This window comes from Cervus canadensis, chromosome 1 (genome assembly GCF_019320065.1).
Source record: "Cervus canadensis isolate Bull #8, Minnesota chromosome 1, ASM1932006v1, whole genome shotgun sequence".
Lineage (NCBI taxonomy): Eukaryota > Metazoa > Chordata > Mammalia > Artiodactyla > Cervidae > Cervus > Cervus canadensis.
The window spans coordinates 29,944,229-29,958,426 of NC_057386.1; the positions used below are offsets into that span (position 1 = coordinate 29,944,229).

The 14,198-nt window shown below is 39.1% G+C and overlaps 1 protein-coding gene across 3 annotated transcripts in view; it reads right to left on the bottom strand.

Moving 5' to 3' along the window:
• The window catches only part of MAP2K4 (mitogen-activated protein kinase kinase 4), a 79,101-nt gene that overhangs the window by 10,320 nt on the left and 54,583 nt on the right, over positions 1-14,198 (bottom strand). For all 3 annotated transcript variants that reach the window (XM_043473917.1, XM_043473934.1, XM_043473927.1), the window contains 4 exons: positions 11,043-11,162; positions 6,349-6,468; positions 3,888-3,939; positions 1,584-1,711 (listed from right to left, as the gene is read on the bottom strand). In XM_043473917.1, coding sequence (XP_043329852.1) covers positions 1,584-1,711; positions 3,888-3,939; positions 6,349-6,468; positions 11,043-11,162 — 420 coding nt within the window. The remainder of the gene's footprint in view (positions 1-1,583; positions 1,712-3,887; positions 3,940-6,348; positions 6,469-11,042; positions 11,163-14,198) is intronic.

Genomic DNA, 14,198 nt, shown 5'->3' on the forward strand with positions numbered 1-14,198 from the left:
GAGGAGCATTTAAAGAGACTGGACAGACTCTAAAACTACCACATATTTGGTACTTAAGACACTTCAGTAAACAGCTCTGACACTTAAAACAGTAAGAAACGTATGCATATGTATACACATGCACACGCAACCACACATATGTGTGATGCTAAGGAAACAGTAAAATTTCAGCTTTCATATAATTATGTATCTTTCCCCAAAGACACCTGCCAAGATGGATTTCAGCCTCAAAGAACAGAAAACTACACTAGCACAATGGTTCTGAGCTCTAGGGAAAATTTTCTGAGCTCAAGGAGGTCAAAGTTATGTTTTTGATCACTAGATGATCAATACTTTAATGTATGAATAAAGATAAAAGAATTTTCCAAGTTTGATTTTTAAAACTAGCATAACCCATCTAACACCTTTACAATGTATACTATAAACCAATCTCAAACGTTTTTATGTAGCAATCATAAATATTAACATGGCACATGTAAAAAACATATTAAGCATATCAACTATGAACCATGTAGGGATTACCTCTGGAATGCCAGCATGGCTCAATCACCACTGAAAATATATGTTACTATGAGGTGTCATGTCAACAGCTACACAGAAACATTTCATCATATACTGAATGATGTCAAAAAGGCATTTAATAAAATTTAATAGCCCTTCCTGATTCATTCTTATCTCTCTCTCTCATACACACACACACACACATTCTCACTCACAGATATAGACACATACACTTAGTAAACCAGAAAAAGACATTTGCCTTCAAGTCAAGCAACAGACGAATCCTACTATCACCACTGTCAATCAACACTGATCTAATTCTAGGCAAAGCAAGAAAAATAAACACAAGTAAAATATATATATATATATATACATATATATACACACACACATATATGATTATAGGTAGGTAGATGGATAGATATGAAAAAGATCAATAAATATGAGGAAGGCAAAGGCAAAAATTATTACAGAATGGTATCTTGAGTACCATCTGAAACCTATTAAAAAAAGAGGTCCATGAGTATTTTGGCTGGTTATAAAATAAACCTATCAGTGTGAGCAGCTTCCCAGGCTGGGAAACACCTGAGGCCTTCACCCTTGTATGTGTCAGTGAGCTTCCTCCACCCCTAAAGACTCTATGAAACATACTGAGTCCTGGGAGGAACCTGTTTTCCCATTCTCCTCTAACTGGAAATGGCATCACTTACATTATCCACGTGTCTACTACAGTATCACCTCCTACAGTCGAGACAGCATGGGGGGAGGGTTGGTCTAGAAACGCAAAGAGGCCTTTTGAGAACTAACTAGAATCTAGTGCAAAAACAATAATCAGAGGAGACCATATGTGCTAAGTGCCAGGCAAGAGGAACAGAGCAAGCCCATGAAGCAGGAGTTCACTGGGAGAACTCCGAGAAGTTTCGCAGCAAAGCTAAAACTGAGTTTTGTCTTCGTGGAAGACGCAAATACTCTAGTATAGTGAAACTGTGTGACTAAAGTGGATTCCTTGGAAGTACAGCACCAAAGGGCACAGGCTCTCTGTGCAATGACTGTCAGGCAAGAAGGCTGAGACTTGCACTTACTGCCATGTAGGGCCTGCAGCCAGCATCTCTCGTCTTGGCGATAGAGTCCACAAGCTGTCCACTGATGCCAAAGTCACAGAGTTTAATATTTCCACTTCTGTCCAGAAGAATATTGGAAGGTTTGATATCTGCAAGACACAGATGTCATTCAACAGTCAAGTAATTAAGCAAATGAGCTATATTCTAAAGAAGTCCAAGGAAAAATGTTGAAAAATGTTAGAAAGCATAAGTGATCAAGTCCATAAAATTCAGATAGATAAGAAGATGATAAAATTTTCTGAATGCCAGAAACACATTATAAAAAAAAATGCCTTAAATTTAGGCATTGTATAAAGTTTTCTTTGTTCTCATCAAGAGACATTCATTTACTTGTTTCAGATTCATTACTGAACATATAACATGCACAATGACCTGGAGAAGGAAATGGCAACCCACTCCAGTATTCTTGCCTGGAGAATCCCATGGACAGGGGAGCCTGGAGGGCTACAGTCTGTGGGGTTGCAAAGAGTTGGACAGGACTGAAGCGACTAAGCACACAGATTTTGTGGAGACAGGAGTTGGATCCCTGATCTGGGAAGATCCCACATGCCAGGGGAACAAGGAAGCCCCGAGGTGACACCTGCTCCGCCGGCGCTCTACAGGCGGGCAGCAGCAACCATTGAGCCCACCGGCGGGGATTACTGAAGCCCATACGCCCTGGGCCTGGACTCTGCTACAAGAGAAGCCACAATGAGAAGGCCAGGCATGGCAACTAGAGAGTAACGCCGGCCCCTGCAACCAGAGGAAAGCCCGCGCAGCAATAAAAGACGCAGCACAGTCAAATAAAAATTTTTGAAAAAGAAAAAAAAAAAAAAAAACATGCACAATGAATTTAATCTGTAAGAGTATACTAAGCTACTTTATGAGTGTGAGTGAGTGAAAGTTGCACAGTCGTGTCCGACTCTTTGTGAGCCCAAGGACTATACAGACCATGGAATTCTCCAGGCCAGAATACTGGAGTGGGTAGCCGTTCCCTTCTCCAGGGAATCTTCTCAACCCAGGGATCCAACCCAGGTCTCCTGCACTGCAGGCAGATTCTTTACCATCTGAGTCACCAGGGAAGCCCAAGCCACTTTAAAATACATGTCAAAGATGATAAAACTAAATGCAAAGTACATAAATTTTAAACCCACAATTTTGTTTAAGCAGAGCTTCATCTAACTAAGGAGAGTATCCAACCCAGTACATTCATCAGATCACAAGCTCTGGGGTCAGAAAAGTAAAGGTTTGAGCCCTAGGTCTGATATTCACAACTCTACCTAGAGCAAGCTTCTGAACTCTCACTCAGCACCCATAATCCCCTTGTCTACAAAATATAAGCAACAATTCCTAACTTACGGGGTTGTGGAAAGGAAAACACCTGTTACAGAGTGGGTGCGCCTTTCTGCACACATGGGAAAGCTAAGTCCTTGCCATTTGCTTCACCAGATTTTACACAATTTGGCCACAGTGGCCCTAGGTTACCACCTTCTCCTCACTGACCATCACCTAATTCAGCCAGTCAGTGCAAATCAGCTAGTTGGCCAATTCTCCCCCTCGCTCACTAACTCTCTGTACCTTTCTCAATCTTTCAATCCATTTCATTGTCACTGTCACGGCTCTATGAATAAAAAGTCATGATAAAAATAAATAAAGGATACAAAAGTATCTGTCTGTAACTCAGAAGGTTATCCACCAAAAACTCCAGAGAAGAGCGCTCACTATCACTGACACGGCTGACTGCCTATCAAGCATCAGCTCCTAACCAGGCTGTCCTTACTGAGGAGACTTCCTCCGTGCTGCTCCACCCACACCTCCAAGCACTGGGTCCTGACTGGCCTGAGCTGAGCAGGGTAGACTAATGCTTCTCACCAGGGCCTCATTCAGGTGAGGGCATGAGGAAACTCTGGTGAATGAGAGAAGAGAAGATACTAGAGACACATAAGGAAGATTTCTCTGCTCCTAAGACAGCCACATGAGGAGAGAAAGCTTCTTCTTCAAGGAGCCGACGCGTCCAGATGTGACACAGGATCTGCTTCAGCTGTGACTCCCCTGGGAACGGAGCCGACACGTTAAGGAGCCAGAGCCAAACGGAGAGAGCTTCAGCCTAACCACGCTGTGCTCGGAGCCACCCCGCCTCTGGACTCACTATGACAGATAATGAGTTTCTTTGAACTTTAAGCCAGTCAACAGGATTTTCTATTACTTGTAATCAAAAGCACTCTAATCACAGCAAAAAAGCTAACTGATCCTAGTTGGTAAAAAGGCTGCTCTAGTCATACCCACCTCTGTGAATGATTTTCAAGTTTTCTTTTAAGTGGTTTAGTGCTTTCACAGTCTAGGGAGAAAAAGCAGAGAAAAACAGGACAAGCAATCAGCTTCCTTCTAATCAAACAGCATAGCAGTTGATCATAAAGTTACAGCTCAGGTAGCTCTTGGCATTCTTTTAAGCTGAGTATTTCGATATCCTGTCCATGTTCTATGTTAACCGAAGATGCTAAATTATGATTTTAGATGTGAAAACTTAGCTTTCTTTATATACTCTTCTCTGACAGCTAAAAAAAACAGGTAACTTACAAATTTTCAAATGAGTCATTAAAAAGCTGTAAAATCTTTCTCATACCATCGAACTTTTCAAGAATAGATATTAATATATTTAATACAAAAAGATCCCATAGTCATGGTTCCTGTTTAGCACATTTTTCCGAATTCTCAGTTTCTCACAATCACTCACCCTCATTGGATGTGGAGCCTGCAAAGTTATGTTTGCAGAGCCAGAATTTATCCTACTGTTTGATCACTGCTCATGATCAGGAAATCAAAGATTTCTCAAGGATTAGAAGAAACAGACTTGAATTAAAATTTCTACAGTCTCAAACTAAAAGAGAAGTGACAAACTGGCCAACCATTAGGAAGGTGAAGTCTCCACTGCCATCAAGCCATCAAGTATTAGGAGAGTGAAACACAAGCTCAAATGTTTCACACAGTCAGGCTTGTTCAAGGGGGTTTTAATTAGCAAGGAGGGATTTAACACAAAGTAATTGTTAATACTGTGATTAATATAAAGGATGATAACCAAATCTAGAAACACAGGCAAATATGTAATAAATGATTTATTAGTACATACTAAATATATTATAATATTTTTAATATAGGATTATAATATTATAGGATTGTAAAATAATATAGGATTGTAATATTGTAATACAGGATAAAATCATTTTATGTTTTCCAGTTTCTAGATCATCCTGTTACAGAGTGGTTAGCAGCTGGATTCTAGGGTCTGGCTGCCTGGACTTAAATCATTTACGCTTACAAATGTATGAATTTCACAGCAAATTAAGTACTTAACCTCTTCACGCTTTAGATCTGTCATCTGCAAAAAGGGGGTTACACTATTTACCACTGAGAGTTGCTATGAACATAAAATGTCATGAGATCTTGGCCTGACACAAACAAACACTCAATAACCATAGCTATTATTATTCTACTGTTATTCTATTATAATTATTATGAATAGTAACGAGCTCCAAAATAAAGCTCAGTTTGGTATATTGGAGAGGTGACTAAATTGAACATAAAACTTCATATACCTGTTTGAATAATGAACAAGTTCCTAGTATAAGGTTGTTTATACTAGACAGCTTTTTATAAAATTATATGAAAGGGTATATATCTTAACATTTAGCTTATAAAACATTTAAATTAAGCATTAATTCAGATAAATAAAATATTAACATGGGATCTATGAATCTTAAGATTATAATGATTAGATTTAATCTGACTTTTTAAAGCACAATTATATACACACATCTCTTATAACTAAAAAACAGTTCAGAGGCTATCTATACATTGCAACATTAACCTTTAGTGATTAAGCAAATAAATTGACAATTAACAGTAGACCATACTGGATGTGGAGAAGAAAGAGGGAATTACCTGAAACCAGAATACCTATCTTACTATAAAGTTTCATTTACACATCCACTAATTCAGATTCTCAGGGGATTCTAAGAAATCTCATACCCTTCTACCCTACCCTATTAAAAAAAATGTTTTTCTTTTTATGAAAAAATTGTGAATGACCTTTGTTAGCTAAAAGAACAGGAAAGAAAATGATCATGAATTTACTTTCAAAACTATAAATACATAAGCAAAACAGTACTTCTTTCCTTTTTTTGAACTATGGTAAAAGTGATTTTACCAAATTAGTAGTAATGTTGGTTACTGAAATTGCTGGTCAACAATTTTAGTTTAGACAGAACCAGCCAAATCTTAAAGCAAAAGAAAATAGACTTTGGCTAAGAGTTTCAATTAAGGAACTTCAAGGAAACTGCTGCAATTCTAATTAATTTAAGGGGAACTGTAATAATAAAACCTATTTAAAAATAGTTAAAGTAATAAGGGAAAGAGGAACAGAAAATTGCTTTTTCCTAGCCTTATTTACAGCACAATCTATTATGGCTCACTATGATTTTCATGACAAGAACACTGCAGTATTTACTACTGAAATGTATGATTTCAATACGTACTTTTCAACAATGAAAAGTATCTGTAGATCAGTACTTTGAAAATTGTTCTTATGACTTATTTTGTTAATGACCCCACAGAAGTGACTTTGTCTCTTTTCCTATTACAAATGATTTTCCAGGAAGGTCAATAACATTCTGTGAAGGGCATTCAGAACTCCAGCAGCATCTTTATACAAGTATATATAGCCCGAACAATTTGAAAACCAGGTACTTACTGCTAAAGTGATTTTGCCTAAAATTTCTTCTGGAATAACATCATCTAATACACTATATACATATTTGTAAAACTTATCAAACGAGGTAGACATGAGTTCCATACAGATCCAACAGTCACCCTACAAAATAATAAACACAAGTCACTCTTATACAGTTTAACATTAAGCACACCTTTCCTTCACTTAAAACTGAAATACAATGGGAGAAGAATCTTTTTTTAACTTTAAATGAGTGGTAATTTTTGTTCCTTATTAAAGCCCTGGACTGAATATTCTCATGTTCAAACACAAATTTAGTTGCCCAATTTTCCCCACTCTTAATTTTAAGGACAGGCACAGTCTTACATAGAAAACCTTTGGATTTTCATGAAATTTTCAACTTGCCAAAATTAAATATAAAAATAGAAAATATGTGGGAAACTGTTCTCACTAAGAAAGTAAACAGATTACAGTAATCTTGAGATATTATATCAGCTTCTCAAATTCATAAAAGAAAAGAAAAAATATACATAAAGCAAATCCAATGTCTACAGTCCTTGCTCAAATGCTACCTTCTCAGTGGCCAACAATGAAAATGCCTAATTCCCAGGGCAAGTCATCCTCCTCACATCCCATTACCTGCTCTACTCATAGAGCACTCCCCATCTTCTAATATAAAATACCATTCTTCTCTGCTTATGTCTTTCACTCATCTCCCCTACTGGAACATACACTCCACCAGGACAAGGGCTCAATAAACACTCCTTAAATGAACAAGGAATTGGCAACCCACTCTAGTATTCTTGCCTGGAAAATCCCACGGACAGAGGAACCTGGTGGGCTACAGTCCATGGGGTCGCAAAGGGTCGGACACGACTGAGCGACTTCACTTTAAATGAACAAATGCTGGCTGTAATCAAACCAAACCACTCAAAACCTACTGGCAGCACGGTAGGGTGTTTTAAACCAGCCTGAATGCAATTTGACAATAAAACAACAGAAATAAAAGTGCCCATACTCTTTGATAGGCTCACTCCCTGACTAGAGATCTAACTTAAAAATAGGTCACAAATTACAAAAGGAAAAAATAAACAAAAACAAACTAGAAACCTCTGAACTACCTCACAGGAAAAAGTGGTACATTGTGAAAAGGATTAGATACAATTATTGTGAAAACCGTACAGCTCACTAGGCATGCATGAGAAAACAGGACTGTAAGCAAACACCAGGTTTATAGCGCTGCCAACTGTGTGCACATATAAACAAGGACTACGAAGTACCTGTGAGAATGGAAAGAGATATTGGGATGATGACAAAAATTACCTTGACAAAATTCTGAGTGTGATTACTAATTTTTGGATCCAGCTGTATCCTCAAGATTTTCTTGTATGGACCTCCCACCCCAACACTTGGCCCGAATTATTTGAGAGATCAATGTCCGCTGAAGAAAAGCGGCTTGTCTGGAACGACACTGCAAATCAGTGACAGCCGTGAACAGAATCCAATTGACTTAATTCCGCTCTCCTAACAACACCTACAGTGCAGGACACCTCATCTACACATAGAGACCGCACATGCGGTCATGATGGCTGAGATGAATAATCTCACTCTTAGAACCATCCGCTACCATAGTCACGTAGCTCCACACCTTTGCAGAACGATGATTTGTAAAGCATATCTGACACAGGGAACCTGCACTTAGTCATTCCAAACTTTCCTCTTTAGGTCTCTTTCCAGTGCTCTTGAAGAACAGCCTTCACAAGAGACTAACACTATTAGCCTAATACACACACTTGAATTTATTTTTGTCTAAAGACACCATTTCAATAGATTTACTAGAATTTCTTAATTAGAGAGAAAGTACATTTAACCCACCTACTTAGAAAAACGGTGACAGGAGGGAACTTAACTGCAGTAACACAGCAAAGTGGGAAAATCACTGTTAAGAGTGTGAAGGCCTGATGTACTCATTCAGGCTCTCCCACTTTCTACTTGCATCAGCTTGGGCCCCATCAACTCTACATCCATGACATGGGATGGCCCCATCCTCAATGGACTCTGATGAGGATCAAATGAGTTAACTTATGTAAAGCACAAAGTAAAGTGCCAGCAGGGGCTAAAAACAAGAGTTAAGAAAATGAGGGGAGAAGGGGAAAGGATGGAAAATATGAAAGCAACCAAAAGACAAAGAGCGATCATGGAATGAGGGAGAAATCCTTGTAGTTTCTAAGGCACGTAACTAATGGAAATGTTTTTCTCCTGGCAGCTTCTTTGAGCCGTAACTGAGGACAGCAGCAATGAGCTGTGTTTACAAAAAAAAAAAGAGGAATGGTCAGAGCTGCCTCAAAAGGCACTGACAGCAACATTACTTCCATGTTCAAGCAAAACACAGGATGACCACACAATTGAAACATAAAAATAAAAATTACTGAATGTGGATTTACTGAACAGGAAGGTGGAGATTAGCGAAATTTAGCTACTAAGATCAAGATAAGGGTTTCAGAGACAATATCCAGACAAAACCAATAACATAACTTTTATACCAACTGGAAGCACCCAGAAAATGAAATGTTTAAAAAGACACCACTCATTTGGAAAGGAAAAAACACCTGGGAATACATCTAACAAAAGAGGCAAAATGTCTCACCAAGTTAATCAGGAAAAAACAAAGAAGATACAAATTATACCAGGAGTGAGAGAGAGAGGGAGGTAACATCACTAAAGATTCCACAGGTATTACAATGATAGTATACAGCTGTTATGGAAAACTTTATAGCAACTAACTTGACAGGTTAGATAAAAGGTTCAGATTTCTGAAAATATAATCAAACAACCAAGTATCACTCAAGGAGAAACAGATAACCTGAAAAAAACTCTTTGGAAGAAACTGAACTGCAAAATATTAACAATTATGCTGAATGAAAGACAACAAACAAAAGAGTGGTACATGCTGTATGGTTCTATTTACATAAAACAGTAGAAAATGCAAATTAATTCACAAGGCAGAAAGTAGACCTGCGGTTGCCTGAGGATAATGGAGTAGAGAGGAGTGTGTACTACTTATGGGGCACAAGGAAGCTGAGGAGAGATGGAGACATTCATTATCCTGATTATGGTGATAACCCCACAGTGTAGCCAACTGTCAATTTTACTTCCATAGTTTTACTAAAAACGTGTGTGTATGTGGGGGTTGGGGAGATGTGGGGAAGGAAATGGAAAAGATATGACAGAAGTAGGGTCAGAAAGGGAGGAGGTGACTAAATTCAGCCAATGTCACTGCCTCTAATGTAACCTGTGCAACATGAAGAGATTCATCATCTCGCAAACAGAATGACAGTGTATAATACTTCAGTCCAGGGTTCAGCTCTGTGTCTGCAGACTTGACTGTGTGCTGATGTGACTGATGTAACACTATGTGAAATGGGGAAGAAAGTTAACAAATTCAATAGACCTGGTCATAAAAATGAACACTCAAGTCAAAAGTACAAGGGTAGGAGTAGAAGAAGCTAAGGAAGTCTAGAACTACCTAGTGATTAACTAGTGATTCAACAAAGGGATGGCAGTATCATGAAGGAGAACGCTACCAGTTACTATCATCTTCTATTAAAAGTACAGAAAAATACATAAAAATTTCAGGACTAGCAAAGAATTAACTGTCGAACCTCTAAGGTCTTCTCTAATTTTAAGAGTTCATACTTCTATTAGTACATACTTCAGTGTAACATTCAGTCCGGTCTTAAAACATAGTATTTTTTTCAGTCAATAACAATAACAAAACCAAGACTATACTCTCTGTGATCCAGTACCAAAAAGGAGAAGGGGTGGGGCATAGGTTTTCCTCACCAGTTCATAACAAACCCACCGGTATCGGCTCATCCTAATGTTTTCAAAATGAGAATGAGTATTTAAAATGCTTAAGAGTTCAGCTCAAGTCCCATTCCCCTAAATGAACATCACAAGTGTGTGACAACTGTCCAGGACACCACACATATTCACTGATAGCTCCAGCTCTACTTCCTGACCTAACTCACTTCCTGCTTTAGGTAGCAGGATGCCAGAAGCCAGTAAGTGTGCTGACAGCTGGAGGCAGAAGTGATAACCTACATCAGGACACAGAATAGGCAGAGGCCAAAAGAGAAACATGATCCTGAAACCAAGAAATTGAAGCTCCAGTTTCTATATAAAAATCTGGAAAACGGAATAAAATGAATGGATTTCTACCATAGTGTTAATTTCCCTGTCTGATGGATTATACTCAGGATTGTGGGTAGACACGAATAAATGCTTGTATTAAAGGCAGATACATTTGATGACGGAAATGAATAAAGGTTTAAAAAGGGGATTGGGGGAGTACTGAGGGAGCTCAAGGACAAAAGAGATAGATCTAAAAACAGTAACATATTTAGAAGCCAGCTGATGTGCCAGGTTCTTAAAAAACAGAAAATATTTATAAATGAAGGAAATATGGCATTCACAAATGGCAGTCACAAAATAATTAACTAGCTAGCTAAGGTATGAAATTCACCCCCAGCCCAAGGAACATGAGCAGCAGAAATTAAGAGTAAATTACCACAGTGATATACTAAAATGTTGAGAAATCAACGTATTACTAATGCAAGGCATTTAACTGAAGATGAGAATCAAATGCTGTCATTCCTTACTTATTCCAAGTAGCTGTCTGCTGGTCCCCTAAGACCCACATGACCTGTTCCTACCTCTCGGAAGAGCGCGCCATAGAACTGAACAATGTACGGGCAGTCACTGCTCCGCATCACTACATCCAAATCCATGAGGAGCTGCTTCTGCTCTTTTTCATCCACTGTCGACCGGATTCTCTGAAAAAGAAGGACAAAAGATATCAGAAAAACACAAAACGACTTTAGAAACTACAGAAAAGCCAGTTCCGCAAGACTGAAAATTTCCAAGCAAACTTCACAGATACTAAATAACCACACATTAAAAATTATAATCTTCCTTATACTTTATAAGAACAATTTTATCACTAAAAAACACAATAGCACTTAGGAAAAAAACCTGGACAGTACGGCCCTTAGGAATGCTTTGAGGGACCCAGGCTTTTAATCACAAGTGCTCACTGATCACGTTGGCAGGAATGCAACCAAGTTGTGGAGCACTGAAAACCAGCCCCATATGCAAATACAAAGAAAGTCCTGAGGAGCCAGCCTTTAAACAGTTCACACGGAACAATCCTCAGGAGCTCTGAGGACTCTACATACTGTTAATCACCATTTCAGAACGGGATGGAAGCAAGGCTTTCAGTGCAAGAACAGCCCCCTCTGCTCCCCCTGTGTCCTTAAGCCCAGCCTCCTCCTCCTTTACACATGGAAAGGTAAAAGTAAGAACCAGCCCACAGACTACAACCCAAGTCTCCCAAGCCATAGGGAGACTGGCACCCCCACTTCACCACCCTTCCTGTATGTTAGAAACAAAGTCCCACCTGACCCTCCAGGGCACACAAACAAGTGGAAGCAAACCTAACCGTGAGGGAGCAGAAGGCTGCCTGCTTGCTCCTCAGGTGACGGGTCCCCTCCATCCCCACAGTGCAGACCTGGGGGACATCCCCACACCCCCGCAGTAACTCTGCACAATACCAGCAGACAGCCACAGACCAGGACCCCACCTCCCGTCACCCACCCAGGATCTGTGCTGAACACGGAGATGTTCAGAGGACAGTTCCCAGTACGGACAGCAAAGAAACAGGTTCAGAAGGTGTGAAACAATGACAAAGTTAGGGGTTCATGTCGAGGCATGCAAACAGCAGCTGTTCTCATAAAATAAGTGTACGTCACACCACGCCACTGTGTACAATACCCAGCACATACTTACAAGGCAAGTTAGCATACAAAAATACACCAGGTGGCATTTAGTCTTCCAAAGACCTCAAGGCATGTGTCCTCGATGTTCTCGAAAGGAGTGAAGGCGTCAATGATAATTCTTGAGTGCGTTTTACAGAAGAGAAGCCAGAGGCACAGATGTATTTCACGTGACAAGACAACAAGCAGGTATGTATGGAAAAGAAGTCGGTCTCTCATTTTCATTTTCCCACACTAAATGAGGAATTCCATATATTCCAAACACAAACAAATTTGATTTTATAACTTAAAATCTATAGCCTGCTTGCTAGCTACAATACCTCATACCAAATAAAATTTACAAATTAAAATTCATCTTGTATATACTGATTTTAAACTCTCACACTGCATGTCCTGCCCAGATAAATAAGAAAAAAAGAGGAAGAATGAAAAATAAAAACAAGTAAGACTGGTACTTTTAAAATTAAGAACCACCCCCCACCATTTGTGTATTTTCATAGTTTGGAGAATAATATTCTTGCTTTTCTATCAACACTGGCATAATGTCTGCTCAAAAGAAATATTTTTAAAAAGTCAAATTAGTCCAGAAATGTAATTTATATTTGTTCAAAACATGACACTGATAATTTTTATAAACATTTTAATTACATTAACTCCTGTTTTAAAAATACAACTTTTAAAAGTGTGACTTTCCTGGTAGCTCAGGTGGTCTCCTGTAATGCAGGAGACCGGGGTTCAACCCCTGGATTGGGAAGATCCCCTGGAGAAGGAAATAGCAACCACTCCTGTACCCTTGCCTGGAAAATCCCATGGACGGAGGAGCCTGGCAGGCTACAGCCCATGGGGTCGCAAAGAGTCGGGACACGACTGAGCAACTAACACTTTACACTTTACTTTAAAAGTGCAGCTGTGAAAATACTAATTTGGGAAGGTAATTCTTTTTAAAAACATTTAACAATCCTATGTTTCTAAATTTCAAGGACAAAGAGCTAATAATTATAAAACAAATAGGAAACAAACGACCCTCTGGTTGGGAAAGACTTTGATCTACTAAAGAATTGTCACTATTAATATATTTAAAGATTTTTTTTTCCACTTTCACTATTTTTTTCTACTTTTCTATATTTACAAGTGTACATATACTAACACACACACTTACAAAACACTGTTTTAAAAGACACCCTCCTTGCTAGTTTGTTTTTTCTTTCCGTCTATTGGTTAGCTGGCTTTCTAAATTTACAATAAACCTTAGTAGTTATCATCAACATTTGGCTCTTGAGGATCAATTTCTAAAAACGCTGCTGCTGTTGCAGAAAGGATACATGTTACTACGTGAACTGCAGGCCTAACTGAAGCCCCAGTATCTGACTGATACACAAGATTATTACTAACCAAACTGGAGACAGAGCTCCTGGCACAGCTGTAATTTGAGATCGTGAGCATGGGAGGAAAATCCATTCATCTGTAAAACATTCTTGAGCACTGCTGCCAGCGCAGAAGAGAACCTGTGGCTGCTGGAGGGCCTGGTGCTCAAACACGAGACAGATTCTGCTCCTGGACACTTGCCGTCACCTCTGCACGCCTCCTCAACATCTCGTCCAAGCGACGGGCAGAGCAAGGGGAGCGCCTGGTATCACATCCCAACTGTTTGAAACTGAGCAAGAGCAGCTAGCTCTCAGTTATCCTGAAGCTTTAGGGTCGCACTGCAACATTTGTTATATGTGAGCAATTAATAAAATAAACTACCTCAAAAGGCCTAAAGGACTCAAAGAGGGGATTAACTATAGGCACACATCTCCTACAACAGCAGTAGCTTCAAATTAATGATTTTAGTTCATAATTCAGTAAGTGATTCACGTCGGACAACACTTAAGTAACCAATGAGTCATGTGACAGAATACTTAATAATAAAAGTCCCTACCAGGGAAGTTTTTCTAAATGAACATCAAAGCAATGTGTATGGAAAAGATTTCTCCCATTTGAAATAAGTGGAGCATGTCAAGGAAAACAAACTTCCTCCCCTTATAAAGCTGTCCT